The sequence below is a fragment of the Eretmochelys imbricata genome, chromosome 14, assembly GCF_965152235.1.
Source record: "Eretmochelys imbricata isolate rEreImb1 chromosome 14, rEreImb1.hap1, whole genome shotgun sequence".
NCBI lineage: Eukaryota > Metazoa > Chordata > Testudines > Cheloniidae > Eretmochelys > Eretmochelys imbricata.
The window spans coordinates 53149786-53169499 of record NC_135585.1 but is presented as its reverse complement, the minus strand read 5'-3'; the positions used below and the strand labels follow the sequence as shown (position 1 = coordinate 53169499).

Below are 19714 nucleotides of genomic sequence, written 5' to 3'. Positions count from 1 at the left end.
GATTTTTGAACATTTGGGGCTGGCAGTACTGCAGTCTATTGAACTGACTCTGGCATTATTGGTCCTCAGACATGGAGTCCTATCCTGAGAGGTGCTGAGTTCCTTGGCCTCCCATTGGCTTCAGTGGGAGCTGAAGTGGCACCACAACTCCCGCGTTCAGGTCCTGATCCAGCAGAGCCCCCTTTCCCTGGAGAAGGCAGTTCAGCCACCCCATGAAAAAGAGTTTTTCACTCACACAAGAGTTGAGTGGCAACAACAGAGAGAGAACTAGAGTGAAAGGCATATATTAAAGATGGCTGCTCCACTGAAAGGTTAGGGAAATGCCAATTGACTATTTCCCTCTTTTATGCTTTAACAAGACTTTCTTACCATGTGAATTTTCAGAGCTGCCATGCTAAATGCATCAGGACTCAGCTTACTTGTACTACTGAAAAATAATTGTGCTTTTAAAATTCTAAACACCCGAGTGCAGAACAGCTCTCCTGTCCTGAGTGTTTTCAAGCACAACTCAGACTGATTGCTAGCACATAGGCATTAATTTATTAGCCTGGGTGCCTGGACTTCTCAAATCACCAGGGGAAAAGGAAGTAAAAAAGCTTCAAATAGATGACAGACACTTCCTGATTTTGGATACATTAGCTCATATATAAATGAGGCTGCTCTTAGACTCCATCCTCTTCTGTACGTGCTCTCCCTCCTCTGCGCTTATCATGGCAGGTGAAATAGTTTATGCTGATTTAAACATTTTGAAAGCCTCTTCCAAACCATTGCATCCAGCTCGGCACCTCAGTAAGTCTTTAATTTCTTAGTTTTGTGTTAGTATGATCTCTTTTTTCAATTAGAAAAATGGAATCCTAATGTACTTTTTTATTATTTGAATTGCAGCACAGATAGCTTAGAAAGAAGGTCTTTAGAACCAAGGAACAGCTCTATATGCTATGTTCACAGAGTGGCACTTCTGAGAATGTGAAATCCCCTACTATTGTCAGAACTGGATACGGAATTTCTTTAAAGCATTATCATAGCAAGCATTATGCCAGTATTAAAACAGCCACATCACTACAAGAGTAGCCGCTGGCAGCCTATATATATATACAATTACAATTATATATACAAATACAATACGTTATTGTATGCCATCTTTCATACATATTAGGAGGATTGAAGTAAACTAGTGAATCTACAATTTACTATAGTGGGATAAGTCAGAGGGATAAGGAGTAGGGCAATGGTCAAGTCTTGGGAAGAGTGAACAGAACAGAAGGAACTTGGGAGGCTCCAAGAACAGGAAGGATTTCATTGTCTCATTAGAGAAGATTAGAAGCAAAGCGGTGGGGAGATATTTAGGTACACTGTGTCATGGAGCCTGTGTCACTAAGAAGTGCAGAGTGAAGAAAAGGATTTACTGGCCTCTGGTTAAAGACCCAATGTTTATTTGAGGAGGTTAGGACCTGGGGCTGGAGAGAAAGGGAAATTTGGCTAATAGAGAAAATTACAAACAACCATGGGATTTTGCACAGGATTCTGAAATGGGAACATATTCCCACCTTCCCTTCTATCTCTGAGTGCAGAACAGGAGTGGACATGTTTCATACCAAATTAATTTTGAAAAGTTGTAACTTAAAGGAGACTCTCAAGGAGGAACATAGTAGCAAGGATGAAAGGAGAGAGGGAAAATGAATATCAGAATAATGAAGAAATAAGAAACTGAGCTAAATGTTAATTCTCAAGGAGTTCTCAAGCTTTTCCATACTGTGATTCCATATTACTACAAGTTTTAGGGCACCCATCCATGTATCCAAAAAGAAAGTGAGTGTGGTCACAACCCCCTGAAACCTGTTTATGCCCCACTGAGGCTAAGAATCCTTGACTTCAAAGGATGCAAAATGCAAGCATAAAAATTATACAGCAATTTTTAAAGGATTTGCCAGAAAATTAGTATTATTTGAAACTTTAAAATCTTGATGATGCTCTTTTAGAACTGATAAATAGTGTAGATGTTAAATATCTCTTTTCAGGGTAGTACGGTGGAGTGATAACCCAGTAAGACTGTGGCAATTAGCCTTTTAATAGGAGTATTAAGCCTTTAGTTTTAAGAAATTATTTCAAAGCGGCAATGAACAAAGCACAAATTAAAACTGATATTTGAATTTGACCTGTTAGTTTGACAAATGTAGGTCCATTACTTAACAGGAAAAGAGAGCAAATAAAGGATGACACAGAGAAAGTTGAGGTGTTTCATGCCCTTTTTGCTTCAGTCTTCACTAAAAAGATTAATTTAGAGCAGATACGTAACACAATATTAACAACAAGGGGGAAGGATCTTGGGCTAGAATATGGGAAGAACAGCTTAAGGAATGTTTAGATAAGATAGATGCATTCAAGTCAGCGGGGCCTGATTAAATTCACAATAGAGTATTTAAGGAAATAACCAAAGCAATATTAGAACCATTAATTGGTTTTGAGAACTCATGGAGGATGGGTGAGGACCCAGGGAACTGGAGAAAGAAAAACACAGTACTTATCTTCAAAAAGAGGAAAAAGGAAGACCCAGGAAATTATAGACCAGTCAGTCTAACTTTGATACCTGGAAAGATACTGGAACAAATTATCAAACAATCAATTTGTTCAGACCTAGAGGAGAATAAGGTGATAATTAGTAGCAACATGGAATGTCAAGCACAAATCATACAAAACCAATCTAACTTCCTTCTTTGACAAGGTAACTGGCCTAGTGGCTGGAGGGAAGCAGTAGACATGATATATCTGGATTTTAGCAAGGCTTTTGACATAGTCCTCCATGATAGTCTCATAAGCAAACAAGGGAAATGTGGCTTAGATGAATTTACTAAAAAAATGAGTGTACAACTGGTTCAAAGACCATACTCAGAGAGTAGTTAACAATGCTTCACTGTCAAACTGGGAGATCGTATCAAGTGGAATTCCATGGGTGGCTTTTCTGTGTCCAATACAATTCAATATTTTCATTAATGACTTAGATGATGGAGTGGAGACTAGACTTGTAAAATTTGTGAATGACAGTTTCTAGCTAGGAGTGGTGCAAGCATCTAAAGGACGGGTTTAGAATTGAAAATGACCTTGATAAATGGAGAATTGGTCTGAAATCAACAAGATGAAATTCAATAAAGACGTGCAAAGTACTACACTTAGGAAGGAAAAATCAAATGCATACCTCCAAAATGGCGAATAGCTGGCTAGGCACTAGTACTGCAGAAAAGGATTTGGTAGTTATAGTGGATCACACATTGAATATGAGTCAACAGTGTGATACTGCTGCAAAAACAGGCTAATGTCATTTGGGTTTGTATGAACAGGAGTGTCCAATGTACGAGCTTGTCTACTTGGGAACTTTACAAGCCCTTGTGTGCGTTAAACTAGGGTGTGACTCTACAGAGCACCAGCTTGCTACACACTAATGTCACGTCTGGATGCATTTTGTCTGTTCTGAAAGTTCTGGCATGTGGTTTGGCTTAGTGTTCTTCCAGACACCTGTCAGGGATGGGCTAGGACCTGATATACTTAATCCTGCCTCAGCACAGCTGATAGGCTAGATGATTTGTTAAGGTCCCTTCCATCCCTACATTTCTGTGATTAATCTGTGTTTATACCACCTCCAATTATCAGAAAAAAATAAAATTAATGACGTGTATTACCTTTTTTCAGAGCTCTTTGGCAACAAATCTGACTTTTTGAACTGTTTGTTTTGTGTTTTTACCTTGCAAATTATTTTCCACATGGCAATTGAATTAATACAATAACAATTATAAATATCTACTTCTGAGCTCAATGTTTTCTTCAAATAGTGGGTGTTAAAGACAAAAAGAGAACCCTGGAGTCTGATGCTGATAATGTAATGCTTTTTGGCACAAAAGTTCAGAAGACGCTCTGTTACCAGAATAGGAGTTGTTCCCACAGAGGATTTTAGGAGTTAAGACGACACAGTGTTTCAGACATAGCGTTATTGTGGCAGAGGGTTTTCAGCAGAGGATTCACAGGACATACCTCTTATAAAAAGAACCTGGCACATTCGACTGTCACACAATCCTCACTTGTGTAACGTTTTTCTACCATAATATTGGAGAGGTCTCTGTACCCTAATGCAGGACCTTCCTTGCCTTACCTGTCCTGATAGCTTGACAGGCTCCCTACATTGGGTCAGAAGGGGAGCTGATGGGTCAGGGTACAGATACAATCCAATTTTTCCCCTTACAGAAGGGCGGGGGAGGCCTCCAAGGGGTTGCCAACAGTAGCATTGAGATATGGGAGGGCATCCTGAAACAGCTGTATGATATGTGACGCAGTAGGAAATTGTGAGTGTTGCTGAGGAAGAAGGGGGCTATTTGCTGATCAGGTTAGGGAACATCTCTTCTCCTGTCAGTGCTCCACATGTACTAAGCTCAGACTGCCTGCTTTACTTTTAAATTGCAATTAAAAATTCAGCCACTTGACAAAGTACAATTAGACGTTAATGTGGACATAAAGACAATGAGACATAGACACCATTATATGGTTAAATGTGGAGGCTGGAACTTTATTTAAAACTATTACCTAACTAGGGTAACTACCCAAACTACCCAGAAAGGTTGTTCCAGTGCGGCTCTCCAGTTGGCACGAATGGCCTTGGTGTACTACAGACTAGAGGGTAAATGTGAAAGTCATGCCCCCTCTCCACCCTCACCCTGACTGGTAAGCCAGAGTCCCAACCCTTCCTCCATGCTAGAGATAGGAGAGACAAGATGAGGTGAGCCACAAGCTGCATGAGACATAGGGTATGTGCACAGTTCGAGCTGGGGTGAGATACCCAGCTTGAGCAGACAAACCCCGCACTAGTTCTGATCTAGCTAGTGTGCTAAAACTAGAGTGTATTTTAAAAAATAGTGTGTCTAGCTGAGCAGCAGGACGGGCTCACCACCCTGAGTACATCAGTACGAACCCAGCTGAGACCACAGGCACCTACTCAGAGTGGCTAACACCCTCCTACTCGTCACGTTGCTGCTGCTGCAGCTACGTGTGATTTTTAGGGCACTCGCTCAATCAGAGTTAGCACGGGGAACTGCTCCCCCAGCTCAAAGCATAGACAAACCCCTGCACCAATTAATACTGTGCTCAGGACCATGGCCAAGGCAGACCACCGGGTTACAGGAACCTGTAAACAAACCCTTTCTAAACTACCAGCCACATGGGAACCTGTCAAAGTTGCAACAATTATAATCTAAACCTAGACCACCTTGATGCTGAATGGAAGGTGGAAAAAACCCACACGGCAATTTGCCAATTCTGCCATATGGCAAATATCCCTTCCAGCCTCCAAAATGGTGATCAGCCGAACCCCTGACATCACCAGCAATCCACCAACTATATTAAAGGTGCAACAGGGAGCTCACAATAGTTACCCCACATAGGTAACTCAAAGCACAGTCAGGTAGTTTAGACACTGGTTTTCTAGCAACAAAGGACAGGTCTATGTGTTCTATGCACCATGTATCTGGCAGGACTTAGCTAACCTGAATCCTTTACCACTCCTGGAGCTGGATACTGAATTTCTTTAATGCCCTGTGGTGCACTTTACTTCAGAGTAAATACAAACTGTCTCAGAAAATGTCATAGTCAGCAACAGGCCCTACATACAAATACAAGGGCCATACTGTTATATTTTGATGACCCTCTTTTCCTTCAAATTCCTCAAGCCCTATCTCTGCTGTGATACCTACAGAAAAATCAGGCAATCAATGATGCCTAAGTTGAATGATAGTTTGGAGCAACTGATTTAACTTTACCAAAGGAGGAAACAAATTTCAGATTACTTTATTTATTTATTTAGATTTAAAATAACAAAGATTTTTACCCAAGTCTCCAGGTATCCTAACATAATTATACAATTAAATTCACCATCAAACTGTGCACACAGCTAATCTCTGTAATGTCTGATCTTATTATTGTTCTGCTCAGCCTCTCTCCCATTGTGTTCTGTACTCAGTGAGAACGTCCCTGGCATGAGAAGTTTATGATACAGTCTCTTAGGGCAGGTCTATTTCCTAGTGTAGATCTGGCCTTAGTTAGCGGATAGGTTACTGCTCCAGACTGGAACCTTTGGGTGCTACCACAATACAAATAAATCATATATTTCATAAACCTGTTTGGAGGCTATAACTGAACTATCTAGATACTATAGCAGGGCAAGGCAAATGGTAAGGACCCGTACATTTGGTGAGTCTTGAGAGGAATGACTGGGCAGAAGGCATCTAGCAGAACTTCATTAAAAAAAGAAAAGGAGTACTTGTGGCACCTTAGAGACTAACCAATTTAAGAACTTCATTGTTCTATTAGGAGAGGTGTGGGAGTCTCACAGTCCAAGGAGGAATGATGGGATTTGAAAATAGTTGGGGAGCCAATTCAGTGCAGAGTGCTGTGGAGCTTGTGCCACTTGATAGGCGAAGTGTGGAGCGGGACAAGCCTACTAGTATCTGTGCAGACAAGAATAAAATCTAGTATCTAAGGAATACAGGAAATGGGGCTGGAGAAAAGGAGGAAAGGAGGGAAGCCTGGTCGAGGGGGAATGATGAAGGCAGAAAGGGATATCTTCTCCTGGATTCTGAAATGGACAGGATGCCAGGGACGTTTCCAAGGCTAGGGATGAGGTGTTCACATTTCCTGAGTGCAGAGATAAGCTATAAGACTCGGTATTTGTGGATCAGTCAAAGTTTGGGAAGTTGTGACTTAGAACAGACAGGAGGGAACCCGTGGTAAGGATGAGAGGAAATTGGGGGTGGGCAGTGAATATGCATCAGTATTTCTAAAATAACAAGGAAACAAGATATCATGAATTAAATTTTAATATAAAGGATGGACACTTTTTTCTTAAAGGATTCCCTTGAAAATGGCTGGGTGTATTTGAAATGTAACTATACAAGTTATTTTACAAAACAGATATCTTTGGGGTGTAACTTCTATAGGTACATGAGCTTATGGATATATGTGAGAAAATTTTAGATGATTATGTCGTCAGCCTCTATTTTTATTCTACTAACACTGCAGTTGCTAAATAAATATTAATATCCCAACTATGCTGTTACATAGGGCATATGGAACATGTTAATGTTGTACTGTAATTGGCCAAACTTGCAAGGCCTTACACTCAACTGGGTGGCATTTCTCTGTCTGTCTGTTTGTAACACAATAACTGTAGAGTGTCACTGTCACGCTGCCTGGTAAGGGACACAGCTGAGAGGGCCAATCTCAGGTCAGACTGCCAAAATACAGGGCAAGTACCCCAGACTGGTGGTATAGTCTATCATAGAGTGACCAGATGTCCCAGTTTTATAGGGACAGTCCCGATATTCTGGGCTTTGTCTTCTATATGCACCAATTACCCCCCACTTCCTGTCCCGATTTTTCACCCTTGCCATCTGGTCACCCTATTCTATCATAAGATTTCACCAGCCAATAACAAATATGTGATTCCAAAATACTATACTAGTTATCATGAAGCCACATACAGTCCCTTTAGGCTCTACAGTCCCTGTTTACCACTCAGGCAAACTGGACTTTATGATAAAAGGTTATTAAAACCAAAAATCACATACATTGGGTTTTTCCAATCCCAGAGGATCAGTCACTTACCCTAGGTAACAGGCTGCTCAAGATCTTACCAAAATACAGTGCTAGTAGCCAATCCTTATTAAACTAACTAAAGATTTATTAATAAAAAAAGAAAAGAGAGCTGGTAAAAGTTAAAGCAGACTCCGTGAAACTTAAAGTAAAACTCCGTGAGTTTGTGTGTGGGGGGGTGTGTGTGAGAAAACCTGGATTTGTGTTGGAAATGGCCCACCTTGATTATCATACACCTTGTAAGGAGAGGTTTCAGAGTAACAGCCGTGTTAGTCTGTATTCGCAAAAAGAAAAGGAGGACTTGTGGCACTTTAGAGACTAACCAATTTATTTGAGCATGAGCTTTCGTGAGCTACAGCTCACTTCATCGGATGCATACCGTGGAGTGGTCACTTTAGATAAGCTATTACCAGCAGGAGAGTGAGTTTGTGTGTGTGTGTGGCGGGGGGGGGGGGGTGAGAAAACCTGGATTTGTGCTGGAAATGGCCCAACTTGATTATCATACACATTGTAAGAAGAGTGATCACTTTAGATAAGCTATTACCAGCAGGAGAGTGGGGTGGGAGGAGGTATTTTTTCATGCTTTGTGTGTATATAATAAGATCTTCTAAACTTTCCACAGTATGCATCCGATGAAGTGAGGTGTAGCTCACGAAAGCTTATGCTCAAATAAATTGGTTAGTCTCTAAGGTGCCACAAGTACTCCTTTTCTTTTTGCATGACTCATGTCCCAGACAGACAGAACAGGTTGCCAACATGACCTTATGACAAGGGACAGCCCTTATTTTTTCATCTCTGTACAAGATCAGGAGTTGCTGAGTGCTGAAAAAAAGCAGCAAGAAATACCCCTGGTGAATGCGTTTGAGTGCCGATTATCGTTGTTATTTATTAATAATAATGATAATATTGGGAGGAGGGGTGGGGCAGGGGTGCTAAGAAAACAGTCCCTTATTTTTGAAATACAATTTTGGCAACCCTAGACAGAAGAGACATAATGATGGTTGGAAGGGAGTGTGAAAGGGACAATGGAGGGGCATGGGGGAAGGAGGTGTGCACACAGCTTCTGGCCTGGGAGGAAATGGGAGACTTTTGTATGGGGCACAGGGGGAAATGGGGTGCAGACCGAGCCCCTGCCATAGAGGGGAGAATGTGGGAAAGTGGGGCATGAGGGGAAAGGGGTGAAATGGGGGCACATGTAGAGTCCTACATGGAGGGCAATGGGGGTTGCTGGTCCGGGAGGAGAGGGAAAGGGGGTGCACACAGAACCCCGGTGGGAGATTGGGGGAACATGAGTGGAGAAAGGGGGAAATGGAAGGAGGACAGAGCCCCCGGCATGGATGGAAGTGGGGGGAAGGGGGCATGGAGGTGCACACAGCATCCCTGTCATGAGGGGAGAATGAGGGACCTGGAATGGGAAGGAGGGAGAAATGAGGGGAACACAGAACTGCTGACATGGGGTGAAATGGGGGACCCTGGTTTAGAAGAAGGACAGCATGGGGGAAAGAAAAGGGGACACTGGTATGGGAGATAGGGGAATGGAGGGCACAGATCTCCTGGCAGGGGGAGGTTGAGGGAGTTGCAGGGAATCCCTGCAGTACAGGAAGGTGGAAGGGGGCACCCAGGGAGCTTGTGGGGGGAATAGAGGGAAGGAGCCCCTGGCATGTTCAACAAGCTTGGCTGACAGATGCTACAACGTGTGCGAGCCTCTGGTTATATTCAGTTGTTCTATGTCACTATGAAAATGTGCACCTATTTGGTATAGATCCAGTGACTCTGACTTCCTTGATATTGTTGCTGTTTTGCCAAGCGTTAGCAGACTTTGGGCCTGGCAGGTCAGTTTCCCATTGGAGGTGAAATTAGTGATCCGGTCTCAAGCTATTTTCTTAGTGAAGCTTGTTTACTTACAAAATACCAACCTGGCTGTCCTTGACCAGAGGTGTAACAGACTGAACACAGATAACTCCTTTGTGCAGAAAGGAAGGAAAGACTTGGGGGTTGCCGAGTCCATCCTGCATTCACCCCGCAGCCATGGATCCTGCAGCTCCAGTCTGCAAGGCTGGAGCTGCTCCGGGCATTGTGATCTGCTGCAAAGGAACACAGTGGTTTCATTCAGGCTTGGCCCAGTCTCTCCTCAGTCATGATGACAGGGCTGGTGACAGGTCAAATTTGCGTGAGTCGCACTACGAACCTGTGCACTGGGTCACAATGCCACTCACACAAATTTGGATCAGCTGCCCCTGTCAGGCAGGCCAGGCCAAACCTGACCAGCACTGTGACCCTGGAAGTCACAACACCAGAGTGGGGAGCCGAGCCCAGCCCGCCCCATGGGATAGGAAATGCAGATACTGCTGCTGTGATATGTATGGTATACAAGCACTAGTTACACTAATGTGTATATTCTTGAAGAAGTTTATGACAAAGACTAAGATCTTGATTTATAAAGCCTGCATAGTCAGTATCCTCCTTTAAGGCAGCGAGACATGGATCTCATATAGCAGGCAAGAAAAGAGATTCAATAGCTTCCATCTGTGGTGCCTGAGATCCATTCTAGACATCACCTGGCAAGGTAAAATTACTAATGAAGAAGTGCTAATGAGGGCACAAATCTCCAGCCTGAGAGCTATTATCAAGCACAACCATCATCGTTAGTTAGGTCATGTGCATAGGATGCAAGATGGAAGACTTCCTAAAGACATCTTATAATATGGTGAGTTAAAGGAGGGTCAAAGACAGAGAGGACACCCAAAACGTAGGTTTTGAGATGCCTGCAAAAGAGACCTAAAATAGAATCATAGAATATCAGGGTTGGAAGGGACCTCAGGAGGTCATCTAGTCCAACCCCCTGCTCAAAACAGGACCAATCCCCAATTTTTGACCCAAATGGCCACCTCAAGGATTGAACTCACAACCGTAGCTTTAGCAGGCCAATGCTCAAACCACTGAGCTATCCCTCCCAATGCTTTGGTATTGAGTCACAGACTTAGGAAGCCCAAGTACAAAAGATCATTCAAGTTGGCAATCCAGTCTGGAGACAGGCATCACAGAACGTGATAAACAGTGGCTCTCTACACTCAAAACAAAAAGTCAAAGTAAAAAACAAGTGACTAGCCTTAGACAACAGGAAAACACCTTTCGTTGCACTCGATGCGATAACATGTTTGTCCAGAATTGGTTTCTATAGTTATCAAAAAAGCTGCAGCACCAACTGTGACCTCACATCCGCAATACCAAACGTCTGTAAAGACGAACGGGGCCAATACTAACGTGCATATTGTGTGTTGTGGGTAAGATATTTAGTAAGTCGTGTGGCTTTTGCACTAATGCTATTTACTGTGTCGTGACAGGCCATTGAGGTTTACAAATGTGTCCTGACCCCAGAAAGGTTAAGAACCACTGTCTGGTCAACACAAAGCCTGAGGGGGCTGATGCAAAGACTCGCCCTATAGCATGGTCAAATATGCACCACTTTAAGTGGGATAGAACCATGTTGCTAAATAATTGACAGTAGAAATCTGTTAGTATTGTCTTCACCTTTGCAGTATTTTGCTCTGTTTCTTTATGGGGTGCCCTAAGAGTGACGTGGCCCTTAACTGACAGGTTTAAAAATATTCCTAGTATTATGTGAGGACTGAGGGGGAACACAAATGCCCATTCAAGGATGCTGCACGGGTTCCACAGGACAGCAGGTGGCCATTATTATTTCTTGCACAATGTGCTGAAGATATTTCACTCAATCCTGACTCTTCCAGATCATCATCTACATCAGCGTCCCCGCTGTCATTGGATCACTGCAGGGCTTGGAGCAGCTGGGATCCTCATCCTGCTGGGAGCTGTGATAGCGATAAGTGTTTGGGGTAAGCAGTTCAAAATTAATTTGTGCAAAATGCGGCACTCTGAAATTCCCCCTTCCTGCACATTTCTGATTCCAACGCTTTTGTGAATAATATCCTGGACTCTTCATTATCATCACAAAGGGAACAATATCACATGAAGAAGCTAGTGTTAGAACTTGATACATGAGACCTATGTGATCCAGCTCTCACAACGTCACTGTTCAGTGTGCACAGGGAAAAGTGGAAGACACTTTATAATGTGTAATAAATTAGATTTTCTCTCTTTCTCTGTCATGCTCTCTCTCTCTGTCCCAGTTCTCAGTTTGATAGCTACAGTATGTAACTGTTTATTACACACACCCTCATTCTCAGTTTGCTAATCCCTAAGTGGTAGTTGCCGCTCATGCTCATGCTCTTCTGAAGTTTCTCAGCTCAAAGGATGTCTGAATACACCGGAGAACAACAGTACCAGGGAGGGAATCATCCATCAATCCAACTGCAGCACTGGCCTAAAAGATTTCCATTTCCACTTGAAGCAATTTGTGTGTGAATCATCTCACAACAACTCAGCAGGTAACCTCAGCACCTTCTCTCTCCGCAGCTTCCTGTATTGTAGTCCCATCTAGTGGTTAGCTCGGGTAACCCAGTGCAGGACACAAACCACTTCAATAACTACTTATAGGGCATCTGGTAGCGATTCCTGTTTAGGGTCCCTAACGCTTCCATTGTAAAAGGGTCTTGTGGTATCTTTGAGGAGCTCTCACACTTCCCTTGTTTGAAGCAGGCCTTTGAAATAGGGGGCCGAGGGGCCTTCATGTTTTCTTTGGCCCATGAAATTTCATCCAGGTTTTGCTGAGATGGGAACCTTGGAAGAGCCACCATTTCCCTCCTTGCTTGTGATCCTCAGGAAAACTCTGTAGCATGACAAAATAACAGTCAAAAGTGCTGGGCTCACCTTGCCACAGCAGCACACTCTGCACTGGGAGTGACCTGAGCAGATGCAGGTGGAGGTGGGGAGGGGTGAGAGCTGGGCCAGGCTCCCCCTCACTCAGCACATAGCCCCAGTGGTCTATCAACCCCTTGCTCCCAGGAACACCACATGGGTTAGAAGCTCCTCCTGGGGAAGGCAGAGAGCTGGCTGGGCTCCCTTTGACCACTCAGGCCTATTCCCTGCCCCCATCCCTCAGGATCACAGACTTTTCCTGTAACCAGCAAGCAGAGTTATTCCTGTTGCTGGAGCGATAGCAGTGTGGTGTGATACTGAAGATCCAGGGTCCAAACGCTGCTGCTGATTCAGGCTGGTGCAGTTGTTCCAGTCACAGAATTTTTTTATGTTTTTTTAAAAACTAGGAAATTAAACACAATACTGGATTAAGAGAACACAAAGATTACAGAGTCAAGCTCCCAAAAGTTAGGAAATGCCAAATTATCTGCACAACCTTAATTCAGTTACCCGCACAACCTAATTCAGCCCCCATTTGTGTGTGCCTTATGATACGGTCTTTATTGCAGGATTATCTACTATTTTTATCTCAGGGCTGCTGCCTCATTCAGTGCACAGGCCTATTTGGTTCCAGGTCCATGATGGCTCCCCAAGCATTCAGTGTACTGGATGACCTCACGTTGAGGCTGAATTACAGTTGCATGGACAACCATGAATGTGGCATTTCCAATTTTGACTTTGCAACCTAAATAAAGTTCTTTTAACTCTTTTATATGTAGTATTATCTCCCCCCAACTGGCATGCAGCCATCTCTAAGGGGAAATGCAATGGCTGTTAATCAGTGCACAGGAACACTACACTAAAGAGGAGGAAGTGAAGGAGGATTCCAGTAGAGCCTGACCTGCATTAGCCCGTGCTATTTCAGGACTGAGGTACTCACAGCTTCACCAATACCCCTCCCTCCTGGCCTGCAGCACCTGCGGCGAGTGGAGTGTTGGACCTATCCTCAAACAAAGCCAAGGCATAGCTCTGCTGAAAATGTTGAGTCTGGAGGTCTGTGCAGGAGTTTAATGCAGTTCAGAACCTTCAGCTCCATTAAACATTTCCATTTCCCCCTCCAGAGGGATCAGGGTGTAAGCTCTGCCCCCCAAACTGGCTGCTGCACAGGGACAAGTGCTACTGGGTGTCAAAAGAAAAAAATCCCTGGAACGAGAGCCGCGATGACTGTTCAAGGAGGAGCTCTCGGCTGCTGGTGATCCGGGACCAGGATGAGATGGTAAATAAAACTAGTCCTGGAGATATGAACATCACTAGTAATAATTAATACACAAAACCACTGTGCTATGTGTCTGTCAAGGCTGCTCTATATCAGGGGTGGCCAAACTTACCGACCCTCCGAGCCACATACAACAATCTTCGGAAGTTCTAGAGTTCTTCATCCCTGCAAGGAGGGGGGCGGAGGTGGGGGGGTGTCTCAGGGCTTCAGCCCCACAGGAGGCACCTGACAAGGCTCAGGGTTTTGGCCCTGTGGGAGGCATCTGCCAGGGCTTGGGGCTTTGGCCCTGCAGGGGCAGGGGTCTCAGGCTTCAGCCCCACAGGAGGCACCTGCCCGGGCTCAAATCTTCAGCCCTGCTCCTGCTGAAGCTCTGAGCCCCAGGAGGTGTGCCCTGCAGGACTATAGTCCTGAGAGCCCCCCGTCCATAGGCGCCAACTTTACCCAGCGCCAGTGGGTGCTCGAGCCCCCCACCACCTCCGGCCCCTCCCCGACTCCGCCCCCATTCCAACCCCTTCCCTCAAGTCCCCACCCCAACTCCGCCCCCTCCCTGCCCCTATTGGGCCCTTCCCCAAATCCCCGCCCCCGTCTCTTCCCCCGAGCGCACCGCGTTCCCCCTCCTCCCCCTCCCTCCCAGTGCTTGCCGAGCAAAACAGCTGTTTTGCGGTGGCAAGCCCTGGGAGCTAGGGGGAGAAGCGGAGACGCAGTGCACTCAGAGGAGGAGGCAGAACAGAGGCGGAGGTGAGCTGGGGTGGGGCGGGGAGCTGCCAGTGGGTGCAGAGCACCCACCAGTTTTTCCCCATGGGTGCTCCAGCCCCGGAGCACCCACGGAGTTGGCGCCTATGCCCCCCTCCACACTGGCAGGAAGCCAGAGTTGATGCGTGAGGGGGCATGTGCCCCCCAGTTTTCCCCAAGGTTTGCTGGTCCAGCTCGATCACATGGTGCCACTGGGCCCAACTCCCTGCACTGGGAGCTGCGGCTGTGGGGAGAGGCAGCAACAATCAGCTGGGAGCTCCTCACTGCAGTTCCCAGCTGTTTGGCATTGCCTCTCCATTCGGAGCTAACACCTGGGAGATGCAGGGTGGGGGCACTGAGGGTAAGAAGGAGGGAAGCTGGGGGGACCTTGACTCAAGCTGTTGGGAGAGGGAACCTTTAAATTGTGCCCCCCCCTACTCTCAGCAAGCACTAGTCATCTGTAGCAGAAGCCCCTCCTAGCCCCACCACCCCACCGCAGGGCAGAAGCCCTGAGCTCCCCGCCAAGTCAGGTAGGTGGAGAATGGGAGTGGGAGGGGGCTCTGGGAGCCGCACTTTAACTGTAAAGAGATTCCTGTGGCTCACAAGCCATGGTTTGGCCACCCCTGCTCTATACATACCCACACACACTAAAAAGCAAGGAAAAGAAAAGTTAAGGCCAGCAACAGTACATAACCTGTGCCCTGCTACCCAGCGGTGGACACCTCACCGATAGCATGACCCCCAGACACCACAAAGACTGTACCAAGGCCTGAATTCTGCCCCAGTCAGGTCAGAAAATACGAACTGGCCCACAGTCACAAAGGGTGGTTGTGGTGGAGTGGGGAATTGAACCCAGTTCCCAAATCTCTAACTAGCACCTTAACCACTTTAACCCTCCTTCCCCGTCACTTCATTCTTCCATGTCATTTACAGACTTTCATACAAACTACTTCCAAAGACACAAACCAGATCTGGCTTGGACTCACTGTTACATCCTGTGCGAGGAAATGGACTTGGGTGGACGGCTCCCTGTTCAATCAAACACTGTGAGTGTTTTTATCCCATGAGTCCATGTAAGATGTACAGCAGGGGGCACAGGGTTGTTGCTTTCCAGAACTGGTGTCAGCAGAGGCTACATATGGTCGCAAGAGATATTCAGAGCTAGGAACGACACTCTGCACAGAGAGGAGATGAATTGAGTCCTGAGCCTCATTCGATGGCTTTCGCATCCTGAGGGCTGGGTTTTGTAATATGGACAAGTGTTTTCAGAAATAGATCAAGGCCAACCAGCTGCTACAAAAGGGTCATGTGCTCGGAAGCGTTTTATCAATTAGGGCTCTGTAGGAAGAGTTCAGCAGTTAAGGAAGAAATTTGAGAGGTGTGTCCGAATGAAGAAAAGCTGCTAAACATCTTGTTCAAAAATTCTAAACAGGGATTTATTTATTTTGTTTCCCAGGTTCAAGTTAGTGGATCCTGCTGAAGGGAAATGCGGGGTGATAAAAGCAGATGGGATTCAGTGTGAACCCTGCACTACAGTCTCTAAATGGATTTGTGAAAAAGACGCTCTCCTCATTAGACAGTGACATTAATTACTTGTATTTTCTAAGTATGAACTATAAATTCTTCTTTAGTTTCAGTCTGTCACATGAACGATGAATATTGAAGATGAGCTTCAAAGGAAAAAATTGGGCTTGTGCCCTCCCACTTTTCTAAGGTGGATAAAGACAGCCTGAAAGGCTTTTCTTGCATTTGAAATTCAGGTCCTGTCTGGGCTGGAAGATTAAGGTGAAGGGAGAACTAGTGAAATGACATCACAAGTAGAGCTGGGAGACATTTTTCCACTGAATAGTTTATTTGCCAAAAAATGCAGTTTTGGAAGGAACAAGACTATTCACAAACTGGTGTTGAATTCACTGAATAGTTTCAGCCAAAATAATAATAAATAATAATAATAATACTAAAAAAATTCAGGCTAGATTCACAAGAGGACATCTAGACATGGCTGTGCTATTTTAGGACCGTTTTCTGTCAGCAACGGAATCCATTCCCAGGAAAGAGCTCATCATACCTTATAAACAGATATGAGTAAGGCAAATATATTGCAGACCAAGGTTACACAGGTCAGACACCTTCAAGAACCTAAAGAGCTGCAGAGAAGGCACCTAACTCAAGCAGCAACCATCTGCCCTCTGGAATTTGGCATAATTAGCATTTGTGTAATTAGCAGCCTGGACATTCCAGCACTACACGTTGTTGCACTGCAGTTTCTTTATAAAAGACACGTAAGAATATTTTACATGAAAAAGTGCCTTAAAGAAATCTGTCCCTGAAGCGCAGCCTGCGGATGTGAAAATTGGCAGTCAGTGAACAGGGGCAGCACAAAAGTTGGGCAGGGAGGGGAAAGAGGAGCCTCCTGGAGAGGGGGGCAAGCGTGTCAAGCTGGTTCTAGGCCCGTGCCACATTTTCACCAAAGGAGGCCCCCAGGCACAAATTCAGAGGCTGGGTTTGCATGACGACACCCACACTCCGTATCTCACGGGGCAGCACAGCCGCATGGCTGGCTGTAAACAACAAAGGCGGACAGAGCTCGGAAGTGCCACCACCCCATGGAACCCGACCACCTGGGCCCAAGGCCCAAGACATTCTATGGCATCCAAGGGGTTGCAGGGATGGCTGTCTGCAGGAAGGTTATCCTAATGATTAGGTTACCCTAATTTGTCACAGTTTGGGGACACAATAAGGAGCCATGAGAACCATGTCCCAGTCTGAAGGGTGCAAACCCCGAGATGGCAAGAAATTATTAAAGGCACCAGGGATCAATTGGAGCTAATGGGATGAATTGTGCAAGGGAGAAATTTTCCAACTGGTGCTGAGGAGACTATCCCCAGCAATAAGGGAGGCTGAGAATCTGGGATATTGCAACCTCCTGCCCTGCAATCTGTTTGGGGACCATTGTGTTAAAATGTATGAGTGGCTTCTCTCTGCTTGTGGTCTACTCCATGGGGGAAGGCGACCACAGCTCCTCGGGAACTACACACAGTACAGGTTGATTAAGCTGAGTCACTAAACAACTCCAGAGAGGTACCACCCTGTGACAGCATGTACTTCCGTAGTCACACTCTACACCCTATTGTAATAATCTTTATAGAAAATACACCTTGTAAGGCATCACTTGAAAACTAATAACTTGCTGGTCAATAATATCATGGTGAAATGGACATAGCAACATTATATGTAAAGTTATAAATTTCCCCAAATGATGTTGTTGGCACACATTCAAACAGACAGAGCCCCAATTAGGCAGCATTGGTCAAGCAGGTCTGAAACAAAGGAGTGTCTTCCCCTCAGTTTACTTCTAAGTTGTAAGACAGCGAGAGGAGGAAGACAGGAGACAGGGAAAATCTGCATTTCAGGAAACAGGTGAGAAGAAACAGCACAGAATTTTTCACCACCAGACATGTCGCCTTTGGTTCACGAGTCCCCTCCCACTACACGCTCCTCTTCCTTCGTAGGGGTATCAGATTTACTGCAGATCCATTTTCTTGATGTGCTGCAGCTGGAGCTGATGACTCTGAGGTCTTCATCCAGGTACGCGCAGTCGACTCCACCTTGTATTTCAAATCTGTAACCCAGAGACAATTGGAGCTAGAGTCAATGTGTGCCAGGCACAGACCGGGGGAGACACCCCAGGTCAGGGAGAGGAGCTGATGAACTTACAGACCCTCTGGATCCCCCCTTCCTGCACCAGGCCCCGCTCCCGGCAGGAGGGGAAGTTAAAGCAGCCAGTGGGACATTTCCATCACCTCTGACCCAACACAAAGGAAAAAGACTCACCGATGGTCAAACGCAGTCCCGTTGGCCCATTTCCAGATCTGGCCCGCGTCCTTCCAGAGGCCGATCCAGTGGTCCAGTTTGCCTTTGTAGGGCAGCAGGGAACCCTTACAAATGCAATATAAGCAAACAGCTGTGTTAGACCCTGACTCTGTGCTGCTCCAACACCTCACAGAGCCCTGGGCAGTAGGGGATTTCTACAGGCCTCTTCCATTGTTATTGGGCGAAGGGATCAGATAAGTATTAACCCTTCACCCTCCCCCGTCCTCTTTTTTGGGGCTGCTGTGGCATCCACTGGGTGAAGCAGGAATTGAGCTGCAAGGTCACTGTTCACCCAGCAGCCCCTTCTCAGAGCACAGCAAGGCCAGGAGGGGGAGGGCAGACAGACCCCTGCCACCAGGGCAGGGCACTTGAGGGATGCAGGCACAGAGCCGGTCTCACCTTCAGAGGGATTCCCCCACCTCACCCATGAGGGAACCCTGGGGCTGAGCTGGGGAGGCAGTTTTTCACCCCCTCCAGGCCCCAGGCAGCCCATTGGCCGGGACCTGATTGAGGTGGCCCTGTCCTGCACAGCAGGAGTCTCCCACCTGGGGCTCTGAGCAGATGCAAAGTTGGGGAAGTTGGAGCCCCAAGTCCAGCCAGGATTCAACTGCCAGAACCGCACTGACTCTGTCCACCCAGCCTGGGAGGCACCCGGGCTCCCCTCTGCCCTACAGGGGCTGAGCCCAGCCTGACTCCAGCCCTATCTGTGGTGCCGATGAACATCTGTGCTTCTCACCAGCTCTTGCAGACTCTCAATCCCAGCCAGGGAGGCAGCGTGTGACGAGCAGAAGCTCTGGCTGTAGGTCCAGTTCCCTTCGGCCTTAGAAAAATAGAAGTATTTCCCTCGGTTCCTGAACCAGCCGTCCGGGCACTGGGAGGCAGCAGCGGGGCCAGGAGGAGGCTGCTTAGATTTTTCCACTAAAAGAGAGAGGGAGAACCCAGGGTGAGAGACCGTCCCTTTTCTCATCTCTCTGTGGAGAACAAGCAGGAACAGCAACACAGGAACGGCCAGACTGGATCAGACTAGTGGGGCTGACGACTGATCTCTGAGAGCCACCAGCACCAGCTGCTTCAGAGGGAGGGCAATGCACCCCCTAGTGGGCAGTGGTGGGATAGCCGGCCCCAGGGAACATTTCCCCCAAATGCCCTCAGAGGCTGGCTAGGCCCCAAAGCAGGAAGATTTATATTCCTATTCGTACCCTGATTCAGAGAGAGAATAGCCTGCCAAGAAGGGTAGGAGGACACTTCTGTCTGTCAGTGGCTGGCTCCTGGCCTGAAGCAGGCGGGTTTGTGCCCCTTCTACACTGAACCCTCTCCAGTATGAATGTGGATGGTCCCATTATCCACATCAAGGTCCAGTCCTTTGATGAATCCAGCTGAGCTCTGGGCCTCAGTTACATCCTGCGGCAGCAAGTTACCCTGAGCCTG

The 19714-nt window shown here is 46.3% G+C and overlaps 2 protein-coding genes across 4 annotated transcripts in view; one reads left to right on the top strand and one right to left on the bottom strand.

Annotated features, from left to right (window-relative positions):
- The first annotated feature begins 650 nt into the window (after window positions 1-650).
- On the top strand, window positions 651-16249 carry LOC144274552 (killer cell lectin-like receptor subfamily B member 1B allele A). The gene is made up of 6 exons (XM_077833429.1): window positions 651-789; window positions 11379-11483; window positions 11886-12035; window positions 13527-13681; window positions 15347-15459; window positions 15870-16249. Exons 1-6 carry the CDS (start codon window positions 651-653, stop codon window positions 15994-15996), a joined length of 789 nt encoding a protein of 262 aa, XP_077689555.1. The 3' UTR covers window positions 15997-16249.
- Window positions 16243-19714, bottom strand: part of LOC144274559 (C-type lectin domain family 2 member D-like) — a 29960-nt gene continuing 26488 nt past the window's right edge. For all 3 annotated transcript variants that reach the window (XM_077833437.1, XM_077833438.1, XM_077833436.1), the window contains 3 exons: window positions 19023-19204; window positions 18248-18351; window positions 16243-18035 (listed from right to left, as the gene is read on the bottom strand). In XM_077833437.1, coding sequence (XP_077689563.1) covers window positions 17885-18035; window positions 18248-18351; window positions 19023-19204 — 437 coding nt within the window. In that variant the 3' untranslated portion in view covers window positions 16243-17884. The remainder of the gene's footprint in view (window positions 18036-18247; window positions 18352-19022; window positions 19205-19714) is intronic.

Excerpts from the sequence above, each read along its gene's own strand:
- LOC144274552 (XM_077833429.1), top strand. The coding sequence starts at position 651 with ATGAGGCTGCTCTTAGACTCCATCCTCTTCTGTACGTGCTCTCCCTCC. Across the intron at positions 13,682-15,346 it reads TCCGGGACCAGGATGAGATG|ACTTTCATACAAACTACTTC; the intron begins GTAAATAAAACT and ends TGTCATTTACAG. Across the intron at positions 15,460-15,869 it reads TCCCTGTTCAATCAAACACT|GTTCAAGTTAGTGGATCCTG; the intron begins GTGAGTGTTTTT and ends TTTGTTTCCCAG.